General features: G+C 42.2%; 1 protein-coding gene across 1 annotated transcript in view; it reads right to left on the bottom strand.

The window, feature by feature from the left end:
* The window catches only part of TOP1 (DNA topoisomerase I), a 77,541-nt gene that overhangs the window by 21,225 nt on the left and 35,590 nt on the right, over positions 1-20,726 (bottom strand). The window contains exons 3-8 of the mRNA XM_075011627.1: positions 17,808-17,910; positions 8,410-8,536; positions 7,766-7,821; positions 4,374-4,469; positions 3,264-3,336; positions 848-948 (exon numbers count right to left, since the gene is read on the bottom strand). Of these exons, the coding sequence (XP_074867728.1) occupies positions 848-948; positions 3,264-3,336; positions 4,374-4,469; positions 7,766-7,821; positions 8,410-8,536; positions 17,808-17,910 (556 nt within the window). The remainder of the gene's footprint in view (positions 1-847; positions 949-3,263; positions 3,337-4,373; positions 4,470-7,765; positions 7,822-8,409; positions 8,537-17,807; positions 17,911-20,726) is intronic.

Here is a 20,726-nt window from a genome sequence, read left to right as displayed (position 1 = left end):
AGGGACAGGGTGGTGCAGCTGAGATCAGACTGTAATAGAAGGGGTAAAAGGCAAAATTATTTCAATCGCATCACTTAACAGCTTAAGGTGGTCCGAGGATCAAGTTGATCTTTGAAGTGACACAGTACTTCGTCTCCAATTAACGTACCTGCATGTAACAAAAACCTCCCTCAGTCACCAATACACCATATGATGGCAAGTATCAGACAGATCGCTGTGTTATTCTGTATCTTCAAAAACAACAAGAAGTCCTGTGGCACCTTATAGACTAACAGATATTTTGGAGCATAAGCTTTCATGGGCAAAGACCTGCTTCATCAGATACATAAGCTGCTCATGCATCTGACAAAGCGGGTCTTTGCCCATGAAAGCTTATGCTCCAAAATATCTGTTAGTCTGTAAGGTGCCACAGGACTTCTTGTTGTCATATGATGGCAGAAACCCAACGGATGAGCTCTTAGCACAGGAGCACCAGGGCTGATCACTAGAAGAAGCCTCTGTTTTACAACAGGGAGGGAATTGACTCAGCAGCTTCTGGGATCACTTGCTCCAGTCTGCTGGGAGAGGAATGATGATGTTCATTTTAAGGCAGCTCAGAAAAGCTAAACAAAAAAAACGAGCATTTGAGAGTCAAATTTCCAATGTTTTTAAATGTAAAAAGTGAATATTCTGAAATATTAAAAATGTTATCCAAAACTACAACGTGGATTCAGAATGCAAACCCTGAGGTCGGTCAACACCAGTAAAAGATGGTGCCCAGCTTCTTTAATCTCTAGCCAGAGAACACCACAGTGGATTGGAGGGTAAGCAGAGAATGACAAAGATTAGCTTGTCACAGAAATCCTACCATTTCCACTTTTGCTCTTCCTCTTTTTTCTGCTTCTTTTTCTTGTCCCCTCCTTCAGGAGCTCTCTTATCTTTGCTTTTAGTTTTCTTGGCTTTGCTGTCCTACAAAGAGAGCACAAGGAAACACACACTGATTATTAGAACACAGCTACAATTTGTTCAAAAGACATGTTGAAAATAAAAAGACTCTTACTTAGAGCGGGTCTACACTACAAAAGTTGCATATGCAGCAAATCATAGAGGTGGGAGCTTCTGTGACACTATTTTGAGGGCAAAAGCGCTAGTGTATACTGAGTTATGCTGGATGAAGAGTGATTTAGAGTTGCACCCTAAATCAGTATAGGTCACACTGGCAAAAGCACTTTTCTGCTGGTATAGCCACATCTACACCAGGGCCTTTTGTCAGTCCAGCTATTTCAGCATAGCTTTTCAGTGTAGATTGAGCCTTAAGAGCTAAGCATACCAATTGAAACTGGTCACAATGAGCAATTCATCGGCATCCCTCTGCCAGTATACTGGGATCCTGAGTACTGCTCCAATACAGCAAGTAGCTGAAATATCTGATCATTTTAGGGAGAGGTGTGAACAGATGAGGATTACCAGTTAAGTTAACTGGCAGGAGGTGACATTATTCCAGGGAAGACACAGGTAGATTAACAAAAGAATACATCTGTTACCCTGGCTACTGTCAATCTGGGAGGTGAAGCACCTACAGCAATGGAAATCCCCCTCAGATCACTAGGCCAGAGGATCTCACAATAAATTTTTGGTGGCCTCAGAATGCAGCCACCAACTCACACTGGTGGCTACACAATAGTTTTCCCTAAAATACCCAATTAACTTAGGAAAATAAATTAAATATGCAGATACTCATCCAAATCATTGTAATTTGTGTTTACAAGGTTTTCTGGCAGAGTCAATAATAAAAACAATGCTGCCTACCACTTCAGACTCCCCTCCAGGTCTTAATGGTTCCTGGGACTTGCTGTGAAAAGTGCTATTTGCACATGCATTAATATCACAGCACATTTAGCTGCTGCCTGGGAGGCTATGAAAAGTGATATTAAACATACAAGCATAATTTCTCACAGACAGCTAGTTAAGTCAGCCGCAAAAAGTGATATTTGGATATTTATTAATATCATTGTTCTCAGCAAGCCCTGGCACCCAAAAAGACCTAGATGGCAGGGGAGGAGGAAGGAGCAGGGACCCAAGACAATGGGGACGGGGGCATGGATACAGAGCTGTGGGAAGCACTAGGGGCCAGGACAATGGGGATGGGTGATGATTCTGTCGCTTGGCCAGGGCCTGATGTCTGGAGCCATGTGGCCAGGTTCAGTGCCCACAACCAAAGCCCAGAGCTGGCGACAGCAACGACGTGGACCCGGTCAAGGACTGCAGCCTGAGCGGTGGGACAGCACCCCAGGATCAGAGCCTGCTGCTGCATGCTCAGAGCCAGGTGCTGGAGCCCATGCGGCACGGCTGGAGCCAGGAGTCTACACACACAACCATATGGCTGAGCCTGGAAACAGAGCTGTGGGTTGGCACTTGCTGCTGTGGAGCTGGGCAGGACCAGTGCCAGGGGCTGGAGCTGTGGATCAACATGAGGGGTTTGGGCTGTGCAGCTGGAACCTGGGACAGCCACAACTGGGGGCAAGAGGCTCAGTGAAGCTCTGTGTCTGGAGTCGGAGATCAGGACCTGCTGCCCCACAGCCAGAGCCAGGGCTTGGCACCCAAAGCCCGCAGTTGGAGCCTGCTGCTGTGCAGCAGGGGCTGGGTTGGTAGCGCTGCCAGCACCTCTCATTATGGGGCTGTAACCTGGGACTGGAGCTGCGGCCTACTGCCTGCTGCCACGCAGCTGGAGGCCAGGTCTGCAAAGCCAGAGCTGAGAGAGGGGAGTCAGTGCCTGCTGCCCTGCGGCTGGGAGCCTGGGGCTGCAATACTAGACTCCTGAAGTTCCACTGCCAGAGTCTGCCACTCAATCCCCCTCCTTCCAAGGTGGGTCAAGAACTCTCCTGGCTCCTACAGCATCGTGCTCCACCTCTTTCCAGAGTGGGTGCAGGGCAGCAATTTGGGAGCCACATCAAAGGAGGGGGAGGGCTTGATGCGCTGCCTCCCCCCATCACTACCCAGGAGGTTGTCGTGGCCTCATGAAAAGCTCGTGGTGGCTACATTTGAGAGAGGCTTCAGGCTGCATGTACACTACAGGATTACACCAGCATAGCCCCTCACAACGTAGGAGTGGCCATTCAAAGCTTCTTCTTGAATGAAGCTTCAAAAAAAACAAACAAAGTATTTTTCCAGGGCAGAAACACTCCATTAATTCCTATTGGGGCTAACAAGACATTAAACTACAAGACAGCACCAGCATTCCTCTTTTAAGTCAAGAAGTTACAAGTCTGGTCGCCTGAATTTACCTCTTCCTCCTGTTTCCTCTTCTTTGATTTCTTGATTTCTTCTGTTTTGATTTTCTTGGGTTTATACTCATCACTATAAGAGACACAGACTAGCTGTCAAAAATAATCATTTCATTTCCTGCTTCATACTTGCATATAACCATGAAGGGTACACATGCATATTCACAAACACTTCTAGGAGGGCCATCTGTACTCCTTCTCCCATCCTCCACACATACAGTGGGGTTCCCATAGCGCTCTTCTAAAGGAAAGAGGAGCATTTTTCTGCTGGAATGGATTCAGACACTCTGCCCTACACTAAGTAGCCAAGTGCTATTTTGAAATGTATTCTTGCGTGCAGCAGCATTATTTCAAAATATGCTATGCCAGAATAGCTCTTCCTGAACAGCTTAATTCAAAATAAGGCTGCTGTGCAGACATAGCTTACGGAAGTATGACCAGACCACGCTCCTAAACTCCCTAGCAGTGATAAGCAGTGGCAGTGATTTACTCAAATGGTTCACAACCTGATACAACTGTGCTTTGCAAAAAGCACATTTTACTGCAGGACTTTACATAGCCTCTCAGTCTTATGGATCTGTTTTTTGCGTTTGATTTAAAGACCAAATCATCGGGATAACTCACAACATATTTAGACCTTTTTAAAAGGGAATCCTTGCCAAACCGTGCAGGCAATATTTGGGCTGACAAAGCTTTTTTTCCTCCTGTGCAGTCATTTCACCATGCAGCACAAATTACTGCAAACATTTATGGTCCTCTTGCTCAGATTTATGTTTTACTTTCTTACTGCTCACATCCCTGTTTTCTGACTGCCTTCTGATTTTGGATTAATTGGTTTTGCAATGCTTACCACCACCTTTTCCTCCTAGACAGAGCACACTAAAGGACACTTTTTCCAAAAGTTCAGCTGGGGTGCAATACAAAAAAAAAAAAAAAAAAAAAACTACACTAGATCATTCATAGATCTCAAGCACAGCAAGCATATCTTCAATAAATAAAAAAATAAACTGGACCCAGACCCGCACTGTCATATCTAACTTGTTCATTCTGAAAGGTCCGAGACTGCTCTAAATCACTTTTCACCACAGGTGCAGACCACAAGTTACTTACTCGTCATCCTCACGAGGTCTCTTCAGGGGCTTGGAGTCCTCCTTGGGAGATGCGTAATAACCATCATCATCAGGTTCATCTTTAATACGCGGCGGACTAAGGAAAGAGGCAGAGGATTGTTTGCTTAAACAACGAATATAGATCAAAGAGTTTTTGGAAACTAGAACCACTTCAGTTTAGGAAGTGAAATGTAAAGAAACACTGCCAGCTGCTCTTGAAGCACAGAGTTCCATATTTCTCCCAACACTGCCCCAGAATAGCCAGCTAGACACCTTACACATTGTCTGGGTGTATATAATTTCCCTCACAGCTGCCAACACCATCGAAAAGGCCTACAGCAGAAAAAAGAATGTCGCAATGTTTTAGGTCTTAAGGTGAGGGTTCCACATGACTCAGACTCATATTTAAGTAAACAGAATGCAGATTTGAAATGTTTACAGATGTATTGTTTAAGATCTATTGAAGTCTATGCATTTATACTGTGGAACAGGGACATCAAACAGCAGAAGTGTAGAGTCTTTGCTAAAAATAGCATCTCAAATAAGAACAGTTTGATTTTAAAAACAATTTCCCCCTTCAGCCTCTGCAACAGAAGGTTGCAGCATAACACTAGTTTATGTAAAGTTGATATGAAAGAGAAACAAAAAGTTACATTAGTTATTTTCAAGATCTAAGCTGCAAGAATGCAGCATGTGCACACTTCCCCATCCCACACACTCCCAAACAGACAACTTAAATATTAAATTAGGCATAATATTTTCCATCATAATATTCCTTGATGGTAGCAACTGAAATACATGATTTTTAAAGAGACTGTCATTTTAATTAACTTGTTTTTAAATACCAGCCCTTGCTTTTGTAAAAAGCATTTCACTTATCTTTATCAAATAAATAAGCTGCAAAAGGAATCAGAAAATTAACTATTTCTGAATCGTCCTAAATGCAATTCCGGTCAGGAAAGCAACTCAGAGAGACATCTTGAGCTTTTCTAGTCACGTCCCCTTAAAGGATTTCTGTATCAAAATTAGCTCAGTTTCCAAGTCAACACTCAGATTTCATTATTGGGTGGAATGGGAGAAGAGAAATCCAGCAGCAGTCTGCATTGTACATCACCCTTGGAAAGAGACACTCTGGAATCTTAATTTAGCTAACAATTGTGTTGATGAGGCAGAACTGGGTAGTTTGCTCTTTCACTGCTGTATAGCTTCTGTGGCACTAGCAGAACTAAAAACTCAAAAGACATACAGAACACGTATGTGCTGTTACAAAAAGCCATTTTTATGGCGTTACTTATAACTACCCACAATTTAAGCTTTCAGATATTTGAAAATGATCACCCGGGGGGGGTGGGGGGGAGAGAAGAAGGGAGGGAGAGAGAAGGGTATTAAATTTACCCAGTACAATTTACTTTCCCTTGAGGTAGAGCTCTCCAGAATTTTCTTATCACCATCGTCACTAATTAGTAAAATGCAGTCAGCCTTATACAAGGAATCTCAACACAGAGATCTCCAAGCACTTGGCAACAATAGGAAATGCAACTGGAGGCAGACAATACAAAAGTGGAATAAACTGGGTGGCACGTTATTCTGGAGCACACATGTCCACCTCGCCAAGATGTAGGTCAGGCCAGAAAGACCAGCACAGGTTATGCTGACCATTCTCTGATCAGCACAGGTAATCCACATCCCAGACAGGGCAGCTGGGTTGATGGAAGAATTCTTCCAGCCACCCAGCACTTTCTATACTGACGAGATCAACAAATCAGATTCATTACAGCGCTTGAGAATGTGGACTCACACCTGAGTGATACAGCTGAGTCAACCCAATTTTTTAAATGTAGACACCAGGCTTAAAACATGTATGTTGACTGAAATCATGAAAGTGTTCAGCTATCCAACTAAACTCATATGGTTAGAAGGGACCACAAGATTCATCCACTCTCAAGATACGGGATTTGTGATGTCTAAACCATCCAAGACAGATGGCTATCCAGCATCCTTTAGAAAACCTACAGAGAAGGAGCAGCCATAAACTCTTGTTGGCAGTAAGTTAACCCCTTCTGATGGGACAACAGGTACCATATGCTACGTTAGGTAATTATGGCAATTACCAAGGTCTTATAATTACATTTTACATTTTCAGGATCCTAGTTTCAGAAGATGCTTGGAGAGGGGCATTTCTCTTTCCTCTACCAAGTCAGAAAAGTGTTAAATGCAGAGTCTGAACATTCAAATACTGCTGCTTGAGAACAAACGGAAAGATCCCTATGTCAAGAAGGGACATTCAAAAATAAGCACACGAGTCTTATCAGGGACACTACACCACAGGCAAGATCCTTCTCATGACTCTTCCTGCCCCAATTCCACTTCAGACCAAGGTGACACTGAGAAGAATGCTCAGTAATAAAATTACAGACGTGCGCGCGCGCGCACGCACACAGAGAGAGAGAGAGAGAGAATATTTCCCAGCCCTAGATATGATCTGCTTCCAAGGCAGCAGATCTATGTCGATGCACAGCAGATGGTTTGGCAACCCCAACGTAAAACCTGCAAGGTCTCGGGACCCAGATTCATGGTCTGGGAGCTCGACTTAAAGAAATAAACCAGGAAATCTTAATGAATGTTAGAGATTAAGAAATAAACAGTACTGTCATTAAAAATTTACGAGTAAATGAACTACAGCTAACTCTAGTGGTGACTGAATTGCACCAATAGTCCTGGAATCTAGATGGCTCTCTAAGGATTAGGAAGGCAATCTGTAGAATAGAATAAATGACAAATTTTGATCTTTTGGTTTGATTTTAACAAATGATTCATTTGCAATTTCTTTATAAACTATAGTTTCACGTCCTAGTCTCTTGGTCTTACCTTCAGAGGACCAAGTATCTGGATGTTTAGCATGATCAGCCCCAATTCCAAAAGACAAAATGCACAGTGAGAGTCAAATGCTTGATAGGACACTGACTTTAAAGTGGGGCAAGAACTTCTGTCTCCCACTTATCACCGTTTCCACTGCTCTGCCCAGAACAGAACTCGTTTCCAAACAACTGGACAAAAGCATTAAACAATCCACTGTAGGGAACAGCCCTGCATGCACAGAATAGACCAGATGTCCTAACAGGTCTTTTCCTATCACTGATTTCTGGGAAGCCAGCCAATTACCCAAAAGTGTGTCCAATTGCTGGTGGGGAGGTGCGGAAAGAGAGAGAAGGGGGGTTGGATCTTGATAGATGAGATATGTCACTGAAAAGAGTGTGCTGCCACAAACTGTGTGGGAGGGGATCTAACACTGAAGATTGGGGAAAAAAAAACAAAAGCAAAGAAGCCCCACGCCCCAAAAAAACTACGACAAACTGTTACATCAGATTACAGATCCCAGACTCACTTTCTTACCTGGAGAAGCCATTTTCCTTTTCCTTCTTTATTTTTACATCACCAGATGATTTGCTCTGAAAGACAAAAGCGACAGCAGGTCAATCGAATATCATGCACTGGCAAATCACACAGCACCCAAACCAAATGGGACAGAGAACCCTCATCAGGAAACAAGGGCACTACTACTTAGACACTTTACCCTTTCAACACTGATTAAGCACACCCAGGATACCCACATCTTCGTTATCAGCTACAGTCTAGCCCTCCACTAACACCAGTTGGCAAAAGGTCAAATGTAGCTATCAGCACAGTATCTGGTACTTCTTATACTAGGGAACCGCATCCTGCTGTAGAGTAGGATGAACTTAATATAAATTGACCTTTGATGATTACGAATGCAAACCTGACACTGAGTTCAGAGTGGAATCACAATAGAGAAGAAGTAAAGCAAGATGTCCGTGGAGCTGTGCCCATTTACAGCAATTGAGAATACGGCCCTTCAAGTTGGTGGTTTATGAGATGCTGATCTTGAAGTCACAGACTTAGTTTTGGATTATTTCTCTACCAGATAACTAAAAACCAGAAGCAGCTCATGTGTCTACATATAATGCAATAGTTAAAGCAGAACAGCACCTTTTCCACACTCATTAAAAGCTATGTACCTTTTCTTCCTTTCGTTTCTCCTTGTCTCTGTCTTTGTGTTTGTCTTTGTGTTTCTCTGAGCTGCCATCTTTGTGTTTGGTTTTCTCCTTCTCTTTGTGTTTTTTCTCCGAGGAATCTTTGTGCTCACTGAAAGACAGAAGAGGCAATTCAATGAAGGGCTATCAAGAGGCTTGATCAACTTGAGCAACTTACAGCGTTAACCAAAGCTGTGAGGCATGACACTTACAATCAGTGTTCCCTGTAAGCTGAGCACTTGGGTGGCCACCCCGCTGAGATTAAGGTGCCGCCCATTTGATTAGCAGAGCACCACAGCTGGCGTCATGTGTTTCTACGGGTGGTGCACATCCTCACATGCTTTGGTGCACATAACAAAATTTATTCCACCCACAGACTGAAAATATTAGAAGGAACACTGCTCACAATCCTATAAAATAAAGTCACATTACCAGGAAGATACAAAAAAAGGTGCATGGTATTACTTTCTTAGCTGCTAAATGTTTCAAATCAGTATACCAGCATCAGTCTGGCATTGTCAGTTTAAAAAAAAAAAAAATCACAGCATGATGCATTTACCAAGGTTAATCCTACAGCTTGGCTTTTCACGGTTCTTGTTTTCTCTGTTTCCAATTACATTCTGAAAGGTCACAAGTGAAGCAAAATTGATAGTCACATTCCAGCCCTCCATGGACATTTGTTTAGACAGTAAGTAATACAAACAAATGTTATAGTTTTGACATTTTCATCCAAGGAGCTAAAATTTACTTTATAAACATTTGTTAAGTGGTGTGATTATTCTCCTATTGACAAAGGAGAAACTGAGGCAGAGAAAAATAAGTGACAAGCCTAGGTTACACTAAATCCCACTCAGCAGTCCCTAATTCCTAGCTGTTTGCTCTCACACAGCCTCACTGTCAAAACCACTACAGAGCTCAGCTCATCTGGCTATCTGCTTTGGAGAAGTTCAGGTCAGAGTAACAATTACAAGTCAGGACAGGAGTGCACTGACGGAGATGTTACTGTGCCTAGTTTTAAGCACATTTTATTAGTTCATTCCTGCTCAGCTTCAAGTGCCACAGATTACAGCACTGCCAATCCAGTGTTCAAAAATAACAAGTAAGGCTTTTTGGTCTCTGAGCCTTTAGGATATATTCTGTTCACCGTCGCAAGTGTTTTTACCACACCTATGAGGCCTAGAAATTTCCACTGAGAGGTAAGGAAAAGCAAGCAGAGTCTCATGTATTTAGCTGATCTGAAAGCAGGTTTAGGAAATACACCAAACATCAAGACTTTTTTTTTTTTTTTTTTTTTTTTTTAAAAAAATCAGAATAGTTAGCAATGCAGAGATTAGCAGCACTGTTCTTGAAGCCAAGAGCAATTCTAGCTGCACATGCCTCAGATAGACTTGTTTACAGAACCGTACACAGTCCTGTTCAGATAGAAGCCGTGGCTCACTGCAAGACAGAAACAAGATAGAAACTGGGTTCTTTCATGCTGGGGACAGTGAAAGAACAAGTGAGCTGCCTTGTCCTGTCCTAACAGTTTGCAGACTGAATTCCATCTGGACTACAATTCCCATGATATATTTTCTCTTTTAACACTGTTATCCTTCACTGTTTTAACTTTAGAACAATCCTTGGCCTTAATGAAATCTTTTTTTTGATCACTCCTGAATTTATGCTTGCAGGACTACAGAGAAAAACCTGACCTGAATCTCATACAGTGGACTTAATGCCTACCACTCCTTTGGACTCCCCAAGAGTTGCACTTGCTAAAGATCTATTCTAGCCAGAGGACCATTTTCCAAGCATCATATTGTCAGATGCACATCTCTCTCCAGAATCCAAGCAGGTAAGGAGCAAGAGTCCAGTTCTATTAGCACTCACTGTACGCCACGCAACAGCTAAATGAATCTGGACTCTACTGCACAGACTGTACAGTGCAGAGAACTGGGTAATCACCACTGCATTGGGCAGCCTCCCATTGCTGGTTCAGAAGCATGAAAAGCTTCATTTACATTGCCAAGAGGTGGTCATTTCACTAATTCGAAACAAGAACCTTGTAATAAAGCTTCCAGGTAGAAGTCAGCTTCCATTCAACTCTCTGGTGACAGTATTTGAGGATTGGATTTTAAGAGGTAAGATTAAAACACCTCTTAATTCAAGAGTGCCTAAATGCTGAACGAGATTAAGCATTTCTTGAGTCCACAGACAGATATGCCATACCATGGTTTGCCTGCTAGCACAGATTTAAAGACCACATACTGAAGATTATGCTGTTTCCACCATGTGATCACAACAGCAGCACATATAAAACCCTGACACTGGATTTGAGAAGTCACCTGGATACCTGATAGTACAAAACTTAAGTTACCACCTCAAATACCCTTCCAACTTCAGTATCCTGTTCCCCCTACTCCCTTAATGCCCCTGAAACCCAGAGGACACCTGCTTCCACCTCCCACTGTTGTAACCAAGCCGAGTATCCCTTTGACACACAAAGCTATGTCATTAAGAATCTCATATCAAACCCACTTGGAAATGGATATAAACATGTTGGCTACAGTTACACTAGTGAGTTTTACTGACTAAACCCTGGTTTTGTTGACAAGCACAAAATGCATTTTGTTCACAGTTTGTTGACAAAACTCAGTACTTTTGCAGGCAGCATTCTGACTCACAGCCATGAGGCATAATGCTGATGTCAACAGGTTCTGTCAACAAAAAAGCTGCGGGGACACTCTGGGGGGCCTTCTCTCGACAGACATGGCATCCACAACAATGGGCAGCCCTGTTTGCTGTGCTTCCAGGTGCCTGTTTTGCCAAGAGAGCAGCCGAGCTGCCCGGCTGCTCTGTCAACAGAGTGGATCGCTCTCCCGATTGGCTTTTGTGTATAGCTACACTCCGTCAACAGAAGTTTTGTCGGGAAATCTCTTCCTACAGTGACTTCTGTTAGAGTGCTGTAGTGTAACCATAAGCCCTTGAGCTGTTATGTTTGGGTGGTTATTTTATACATACATATGATCTGCAGAGGCTAAAATACTACAGTCACATTCAGACAGCCAAATCATAGAAGAACAACTACAAAATAGACAAAGCACTTTTTATGCAAGTTGCAATTACTACAGCAAGGCCAAATTTCTGAGATGTTTGACTTTCCTAAAGCTAAGGAGTTCAGACTTTAGCCATTAAAAATATGTCAGTTTAGTTTCAAGAAAGAAAACATTCACTGACACTTTATTTTGGACAAAAGGGGAAATATTGTAGAGGTAAAAAGAAAAAGGAGACAAGCTAATGAGTCTCACATTCTTCGTGAGCCCCAATTTCATGATTATAAAAGTGTAAGTATAAAGGAAGAGTCCAGGGACAACAGATGAAAACTATTCCAGCAGGGGCCTTGTAAGTTTAGAAGACAGACATGTGGATGTGCCACTCAGGTGAGAAGGGTTATACAGTCATTTACCTACCACGGCAGGGCTGTGTCTAAACTGGCCCTTCCTTTTCGAAAGGTGCAAGTTAATGGGGGAGTTCAAAAGATGCTAATGAGGTGCTGACACGAATATGCAGCGGTCGCATGCAATTCAAAAGTGCCGCTTTCAGAACGCTGCCACCTGTGTAGAGGGGCTTTTAAAAACGACCCTCGATTTCGAAAGCCCATTCTTTCTAAAAGCAAATGTCAGTGCGTCATTAACAAGCCCCTTTCGAAAGGGAGGGGCCAGTGTAGACACAACCTTGGTCTTAAACTTAGACTTGTGGTCTAGTTTCCGAATGGCAGATTCTTGTCAGCCCACATTCATCTACATGCTTGTTTTTGAAGTCCTACCTGCAAATGCATGGCTCCCAGAATTCAGGCAAATATTTCACCAGCTTTTACAGCAGTTTGCATTCATGATTCGCAATGTATTTTAAACCTTGAATTCAAGTCAGTGAGGCAAGGAAATGGCTTTGTCCCAATTTCACAAGTGACAAAGGACTGGAGATAAAAGATCAATATTTTCAAGCATATCCCATGGCTTCAGGACGTCAAACTTGAGATTCCAGAACTGCAGGCCCCATTTTCAGAAGTGAGGAATGTACGCCCATGACTTCCACTTCTCTTGTTCCCAAGGTCTGCAACTGGGCAACCAAAAACTGAGATACCCCAAGCTCAATCAGTTGCCACTTCTGAAATTGTTGGTTTGAATTACTTGCTCTCTGCCAAGTAAATCTCAACTTCTGACCCTCAGTCCTGGGTCTTTACCATAAGACTAGCCTTTGTGCCTTGGCTTTGTGGCAAGACAAATTATATCTCAACTTCCAATATCTTTGACAGTCACCTCTCATTGTTCTTCAGTATGAAGCAGGATGGGAAGGGACAGCTCCAAGATCCTAAGTGTCCTGGCCGTTAGCCTCCAAAGCCTATTTCAAAGCAACAGGGACGTAGGTGATAAAATTCTGACATTTCACACCCCTCTTACAAGGCTACCAGAAGCTTCCCTAAGAAACCAAAATTCCACCTACCACTTTCTTGGAGGCAAAAAGGAGAATGGATTTTTTTCTCCCATTCATAAACTGATTGCACGCCACACCTACACGTTCTCTGGGCACCAAAACATAGCTCTGATTTTATAGACAGATGAGAAAGTCTGAAATCTGACACACTCAATAACAGAAGCAGGCTCATACCATCCTGCCTACCTGGAGGAGCCTGATTTATACCGGTGGTAATGAGCAGTGCGTGTTGTTTGGGAACATGCTGAGGTTGCAGACTTCAGCCAGCAATCCTCTTTCCAAGAGGCACAGCTTCCCCAAATGTTTCCAGTTCAGCAAGCGAACAGGCCTGGTACGGGTGTTGAACAGGCTAGGGCAGCAGTTCTCAAAGTGGTTCATGACCCCATTTTAATGGGGTCACCAGGGCTAGTATTATTCTTGCTAGGACCTACCGCTGAAGCTGAAGTCCGTGCCCCTCCCCAGCCTGTGGTAGTGGGGCTCAGGTCCCCCCTCTCCTCACCCAGGGTCACGTATAAATGTTGTTGTCAGGATGAGGCTGAGGTGCAACGAAGTGTTAGAACCTCTGGTCAAAGCTATCTAGGCAAGCCTGCAGGCGAAACGCTTCAGTTTGGCAAGTGTAACAGTTAGAGGGCCACCTGGTATCTCCTTCAGGGCACCACGCATAACCTGAAGAATAGGTCTCAGCCTTCCATAGGGACACAGCTCACAAGGATGCCTAAAACTCTCATTAGACTGGATGTATCACATTGTTAAGATGCGAGAATCTTTTTCTGGCCTTTTCTGACTTTACACACTGCTCGATCCCCTCTTTACAGAAAGAGGTTATGTGATGCAGCCACAGGATTAAGACATGTATCCCACTTCCTTACAGTTCCCTGTATCTGTGCTTTTGTTATCTCAACTGCATGTTACCCTGCAGAGCTTGACAGATTAAAACCCAGAAGTCAGACCACAAAACACACTGAAGGGGATCAATATGAAGTCTGAGGCCTTATACTGCTACAGCAATGCCCAACCTTTCCATTCATGAATACATTATACTGTCTTAAGGGAGGACCAATGTAATTGTTTCAGTAAAAAAGGTCACCCCCCAAAAAAAAAGATGTAGTTATACTGGTACAACATTTATGATTAGACAGACCTATTAAACCAATATAGTCTTGCTGCAACTAAGTCATATTTGTAATGCAGCAGGAATTGGTCAGATCTCTTGGAGGAAGTAAGAAATTAACCGAACACGCAGGTAAGAGAGAGATCAGCTAATGCCGCAAAGCACACATCAACTCTGTTTCCTGCCTCTCTGTTTAGGGGGTTCTACAAACACTCTCTCAGAGGGTTTTGGGGAGGCCAGGGAAAAACAAAGGAAATGAAAGGAAGTCAGAAATGGAATCTGTCTCCTTGAATGCTCCAGCAGACCTCCCTAATTGAGCTGCCCGGGGGAAAATGTGATGAAGGTGTTTTGTTTTTGTTTTTTGGAAAAACAAACAAACAAAACAGGTGGAGGCAGGGGAGGGAAGAACATGCACCTGGCAGCAGCCGCTTATGCTGCGATCAGATGGAAAGCCAGAAGTGGAAAGTTGTTTCCAAAGGATGGCAGACATGCACATACACAGCTTCCTTCGTCAAACCACAGCAGCTTTGAGTATTTTAACATTGTGTTCTCCAGGTGCCATTTATATACATTAAATAACCCTCTTCCTCCACTTCCAGTGCCTTTTCCATTCCAACTTCAGATCGCCAGCAGGGAAAGAAGTTTCATCTAAAGCATCCATATTTCCCCCTCATTGTCTCAATTGTAATTAGCTTGTGGTACCTTGGCTGGGAATTTTCTATTAAGCATCAAAGCTAGTTGCAAACAGCACTCTGGTGTCACAACCGATATTAGTTGGAATTCAAGTAAAGGCTAACTACTAGGCAGTTTTTATTTTAAGCCAACAGGTTTAGTACAGAAGTTACAGTATCAGACATATAGCAGTGCTGTTAGAAAGTTGTGATTACATCCAGATGAACCTATACTAGCAAAGTTTTCAGCTAATCTGCAATTTCGTACTTGCATTTTCAGAAGTGTACCACCATACCGCAGAACTGGGCGTAAACCTCTGTGGACAAATTATACCACTGAGCTACAAATTCACAGTAAGAGAGACAATGAAAGGTACTTAAAATGAATCTGCCAGTTCACATCCAGTCAGTAAATCAAACAAATCATCAAGGATTGTCAATATTGTTTAAATAACCCCAGTTTTAGGTAAATTAGGACAATTCCAAAACCAATGAATACTTGTTTTTGGGCAGAGGTTTCAACTTCTCAAAAGCTGCATCTACACTACAGAGTTTTGTCGACAGAAGAGGCCTTCTGTTGACATAACTAGGGAGCATCCACACTACAAGTGCATTCTGTGTAGAATCTGTCAACAGAATGCAACCTTTTCCCTGGCAGGGTTATGTCTGGAAAGTTTGAGGCATAGCACCTCTGTCGACAGAAAAATAGCGTAGATGCTCTGTTGACAGAGAGAGAGATTCCAGTTCATCAGCCAACCCTGTTTACAGAGCTTCCAGTTGGCTGTTCTGTCAGAGGGCTGGGCAGTCTGGCCTCTCTGTTTCAACAGACAGCATCAGCATGGGGCACCTTTATTAGGAGTGGACATGTTCTATAGACAGACATTCTGTCAGGAAATACCTGTCAACAGAACTCTGTAGTGTAGACACACCTAAAGAGTTTTTGTATCTTCTGCTCTCACTGCTGACCCTATTGCCATCTTCCTTGAGTCCCCATCTCAAGCAGACTTTCATTCTTCAGGTTCAGACGCCTTCATCCTTGTCCCAAAAGCGCTACATCACAGCACAGTTTCCCCCTACTTATCTTGCTTCTCCATTTCCTCCCAATCCTCTGATTTTTCTGCTCAGACTCCTCCTCACAGTAAATTCATGCCTTCTGTTAGGTCTCCCTGCACTTGGAAGTTTCCTCACTTTTCATCTACCAAGGACCGGCTTTTTTTCAAATAATTAATAATAATAAAGTCCATCAATTTTCCCCCAATAGTTTTCCTCACCACTGATCACTCTTCTAAACTGTGGCCCCCATTCTGAACTCACTTTATAAGGGAGGGATTATTTATTCTGGGATTTATATAGGCAGGGTTTATATTTATGGAATTATTTTGGTGAATATTATTAAGAAAATATAGGAGAGAAAGGATTGCACAATAAAGTCCATCATTTCCACTAGTCAGTCAAGTCTACTTTAAAAATAATATTTGACTCAGTGAGCAGCTGCTATGCTGCACGTGACAGTGTGGCTGAGGTAGAGTCAGGTGTTTTCCCAGTGTTCCTCAATAAAAAGTCCTGTTGAAATGTTCTCTCCCTCCTTCTCTCTCTCTCTCTCTCTCTGTGTGCGTGTGTGTGGAGTGAGATTGAGATAGACATTATCATGATTGCAGGCTGATACTCCTGAGTGAGACTGATACAACAGCCCTGATATGTCACTTTCAGGGACATCTTTTGAAAAGGCTGAAAATGCAAGCACACACACCTGAGACTTGTGTGCACAGACTGGGGAAGTAAACTGCCAAAGGGAAGTTTATGAGCCTCCGTTTATGAGCCTTGCAGACCACTTATGCATAGGAAAGGAGAACAACAATATTAGGTAAACATTTGCCAAACAAGCAAAAATCTGTTGTACATGCACAGCCAGATGTGCCAGGCTTTTCAAAACCACAAGCCTCATATACACCATGTGTATCTGTTAAAGAATTCACTGACTTTTTTTTTTTTTTTTTTGCAAGAGCTGTGAAGTTTTGCCCTCAGGACAAGAACAAGGCAAGAGTGCCTGAAGGCTGTAGATGTAACAGAAGACACTATGTTGCCTGTTATCACAAGAGACAGCCCACATACCATGAGCAGTCCCACTGACTTCAATGGAAGTACTTGTAGAGTAAGATAGTATTTAATGAGAGATTTTTTTCCCCTAACTCATGAAAGGGCCAACCCTCATGGAGCAATCACTTTCATTACCACCATTATAATCCATCAATTCCATTCCCTAAACTTTTAGCTGCCAAAATATGAAATTTAGAACCAGTGGAAGATTTTTCCACCATTTTTTACCCTATGGAAAGGGGCTCAAAATATAAGTGAGCTTGAAACTTCTAATACAACAAATACATTAGCATGTAATTGAAGGGCATGCGCTTTACTAAGTTTGCAAAAGATTTTTTTACTTTTTAAAGTAAGTGAAAATCTTTTGGAAATGTGGGACCAAGAATGCACACAAAGATATTGTGTTGCCAATATGAGAGCAACAACATGGAGTAGTCATGCACAAGGTTTTTAACAATTTTTTCTGTTGAAACTGGTAAGTCTCGTAAACTATTTTTCTTGCAAATAGGCTTAAAATCCCAAGGAGATTAAATGGTAAGATATTTACTATAAAGAAGTACATAAACAAAACTATACAACACTGCTGTATGATTTAATAACAAAAATAAAAAACAAGAAGATCAAGAAGTAAGCTAGCAATATTAAATTGGTTGCAACAGACGAAAGTGTCTGCCATTTCTGAACATCTAAGATGCATAATTTAATGATGCTATTAACAATAAATACACAATACCACAAAAAAATCGAAGTATCAATAGGATTAAGCTACAGTTCCCATAGTTGGCAGTTACAGTCATTTTCTCAACTGATTTTTAATTATACTAATCTATATGAACACACATCTTAATTTTTAAAATTACATGATTTAAAACTTTTCATGTAGAAATGCATGCACTTATCTGTGAGCATGCTTTTAAAGCACCTAATATGCAGAGTACTGCTATTTGTAATTGCCATGTTAACTCTCCAAGCCTTGACTGTAGGTGAGCAATGGTTTTGGCAACAGTGACCTGCTGATTGATTTTCCTCACCTATTGCTGTGCTTAGACTTTTCCCGGTCTTTTTCCTTGTCTTTCTTGTGCTCTTTGTGCCGGTGTTCTCGGTCTTTGTGTTTATCTTTGTGTTTGTGAGAATCTGTAAGCAGAAGAGGAAAGGAAGAAATAACATCAGGAGGGAAATGTGTGTCAAGTCATGACTCCCTGACCCAGCTTTGTATTTATTTTTTTAAAATGTCCTTCACCAAACATAGGAACACAATCTCAGCACTGAAAGATCCGATGGTGTTAATTTAATACAACACTGTGTTGAGACAAATTACCTCAAGATAGCAGCAGCTGCACTTTATAGAGCCTATGCACCAACAATTCTGCAATGCTTTACAAACATTGTTATAATTACAGAAAAAAAAAAAGCAGTAAAGTAGCGCTTTATAGACTAACAAAATAGTTTTATTAGGTGAGCTTCCGTGGGACAGACCCACTTCTTCAGACCATAGCCAGACCAGAACAGTCTGTTCTGGTCTGGCTATGGTCTGAAGAAGTGGGTCTGTCCCACGGAAGCTCACCTAATAAAACTATTTTGTTAGTCTATAAAGTGCTACTTTACTGCTTTTTTTTTTTTTGATAGTATATGGACTAGCATGGCTTTCTTTCTGTTATAATTATGTTTGGTCTTCTGGCTCTAACAGGTAGGTCATGCTACCTCCAGCAGTATTTAATACTGGAGAAGAGGCCTTTAAAGAACTGAAGTACACTACCTCTAGCCACATGGTGAGTGGGCTGTCTGACACAGAACAAGGCAAAAGCAGACAATAAGAGAAGGCTATGAACCTTCTTTCTCAGTTTTCAGCAGCAGAAAACATCTCTCCTTTTAGAGCCAAAACACCACAAAAATTTGTAACTGTCTTCAAGAAGAGATTAGTCAAGAAAGCTGCCTCTGACAACCCTTCACGATATGCATAACCAGGCAGAAGCCACGCTACACAGATCAGGGTTATTCATACAGCAGGAGAATAAAGTTTAGACAAATACAATAATTCAATAATTTTATTTTCAGAAGTGCTTTCTCCCATCTGACTGGTGCTTGTGGTATTGTACAATGCTATCTAACAAAATCCATTTAAATCGTCAGAACAAATAGATGGCCAAACACAGGAAAAACAGAGGTAAAACAAGGTTTTTTTAAAACCTATTTTTAAAGAGGAAGATTTTAAAAGTAGCCAATGTTTGAAACACAGTTGCGTTGACCTGATCTGGAAAGCCACCTCACTGTCATCGGTTTCTTTAGGGATTGCAAGGCATGTGATGTTGTTTGTAAGTAAAAATATATGCAATGCATCCACAAGAATTCACCCTCACACACTTCCTTATTCTAGGTGCACTCTTTAAGGCCACTAACCTGGTAAGTAGCTCTCTTCAGGACACCCATTTATTAACTAGAATGCACTGCTGCTGGCTTTGATTCAGTAAGACAGAATAAATCAGCAACTCCAAACTTACAATAACATGTATAGTAGCTCCATTGGATTTCTGATGATGGCATCTCCACTGTGACTTATGTCTCGGAATCCCAGAACTCTTCACAAATGTATAATCCTCACATCTCCTCTGTAAAGCAGCTATTACACTCAATATAAAGATGGGGCCACTGAAGCACAACAGATTAGCGACTTTTTCAGAATCGGATAGAGAATCCGTTGTCTAGAACTTAGGCCTGGTTTACACTGCACAGTTCAGCAGTGTGTGTCAATCTGATTATACCCATGCCTTGCTGCCGCCAATGTGAGCACCCTACTACACCTAAATAATAGCTCCACCTTTGTGAAAGGTGTAGGGCTTATACCAGTGTAATTAGGGTGATACAGCATTTGTGCTGACACTTCCTTACTTAGTTTGGCTGTCTTGTCAATTTCATGGCTGAAGGCATGAAATCAGTGTGAAAGCTAGACAGCTGTCCCCTGTTTCTGTGAAGAGCTGTGGGGCTGCACCCAGCTGAGAAGGTTGGCTACCTTGTAAGCTGCTCAGCACCCAGTGGGGAGTAAATGGTGGTGGGAGGTGGCAAGAAGCACCAGGCAACTTGCCTCCCACTCCTAGAGGGGGTTGGGTAGACAAGGGAAGTGCCAGCTTGTTAGACATCTTCAGTGCAGTAAGGGTCCCAGCAGAGCTTATAGATCAGGTTCTCAGTTCTCTCTAACTACCCCTCTTGGGTCAGTGGAAGTGCTTCTCTTGAGGAAGTGGACCCAGTGAAGTAGCACAGACACGAGCCCCCAAAATAATTACTGTGATGGCTGCAAGTCAGCCTAATATTGTTTGACTTGGTTTCTAGTGTAGACATAACCCTGTGTCTAGAGCAAAAGACAAACTCATTCTTTTTCCTGTCCAAACCTGGCTCAAAGACCCTCAAAACATTCATTTACTTTTAGCACAAATGCTAACAAAATAATATGCCAATAAAACTTCAACTCTCACTGCTGACAGAGTGATGGGATATTTCAGGATTTTAGTGCTGCTGCTCTAATCAAGTAAGAGTTTTGAGCAACACAAGCAGGAGAGTATTCCAAAGTCCCAGCATACTTAAAGCCTGGCAGCAATTGTTCAGCAAATTCTGGGCAGGTATGTTTACAGCGCAGAACTGCCAAGAAGGGATTTCTTGTTATAAACAAAACAAAAAAAACCAAAAAACAAAAGCACACTTTTCCATGGCAGTACATACCAATCTCACAATTCTTCAATAAGGTTGCTGACTGGAAGCCCAACCAATTTGGAAACTGCTGGGGTTTTATTCCACAGGACCTTCCTCTGGGATTCTTAAAGCAGTTGCTGAAGAAAACCACCACCCATTTACATTTGAAAAATGGGCTAAATCACTAGAAAAATTATCACAAACACTGCTATATGTACAACTGCATAAACATACTTATTTTATACTGCATTTGATTTTTACATTGATGT

This window comes from Carettochelys insculpta, chromosome 17, assembly GCF_033958435.1.
Source record: "Carettochelys insculpta isolate YL-2023 chromosome 17, ASM3395843v1, whole genome shotgun sequence".
Taxonomy (NCBI): Eukaryota; Metazoa; Chordata; order Testudines; family Carettochelyidae; genus Carettochelys; species Carettochelys insculpta.
The sequence above is the reverse complement of the archived record's forward strand: the minus strand, read 5'-3'. Positions and strand labels throughout refer to the sequence as shown.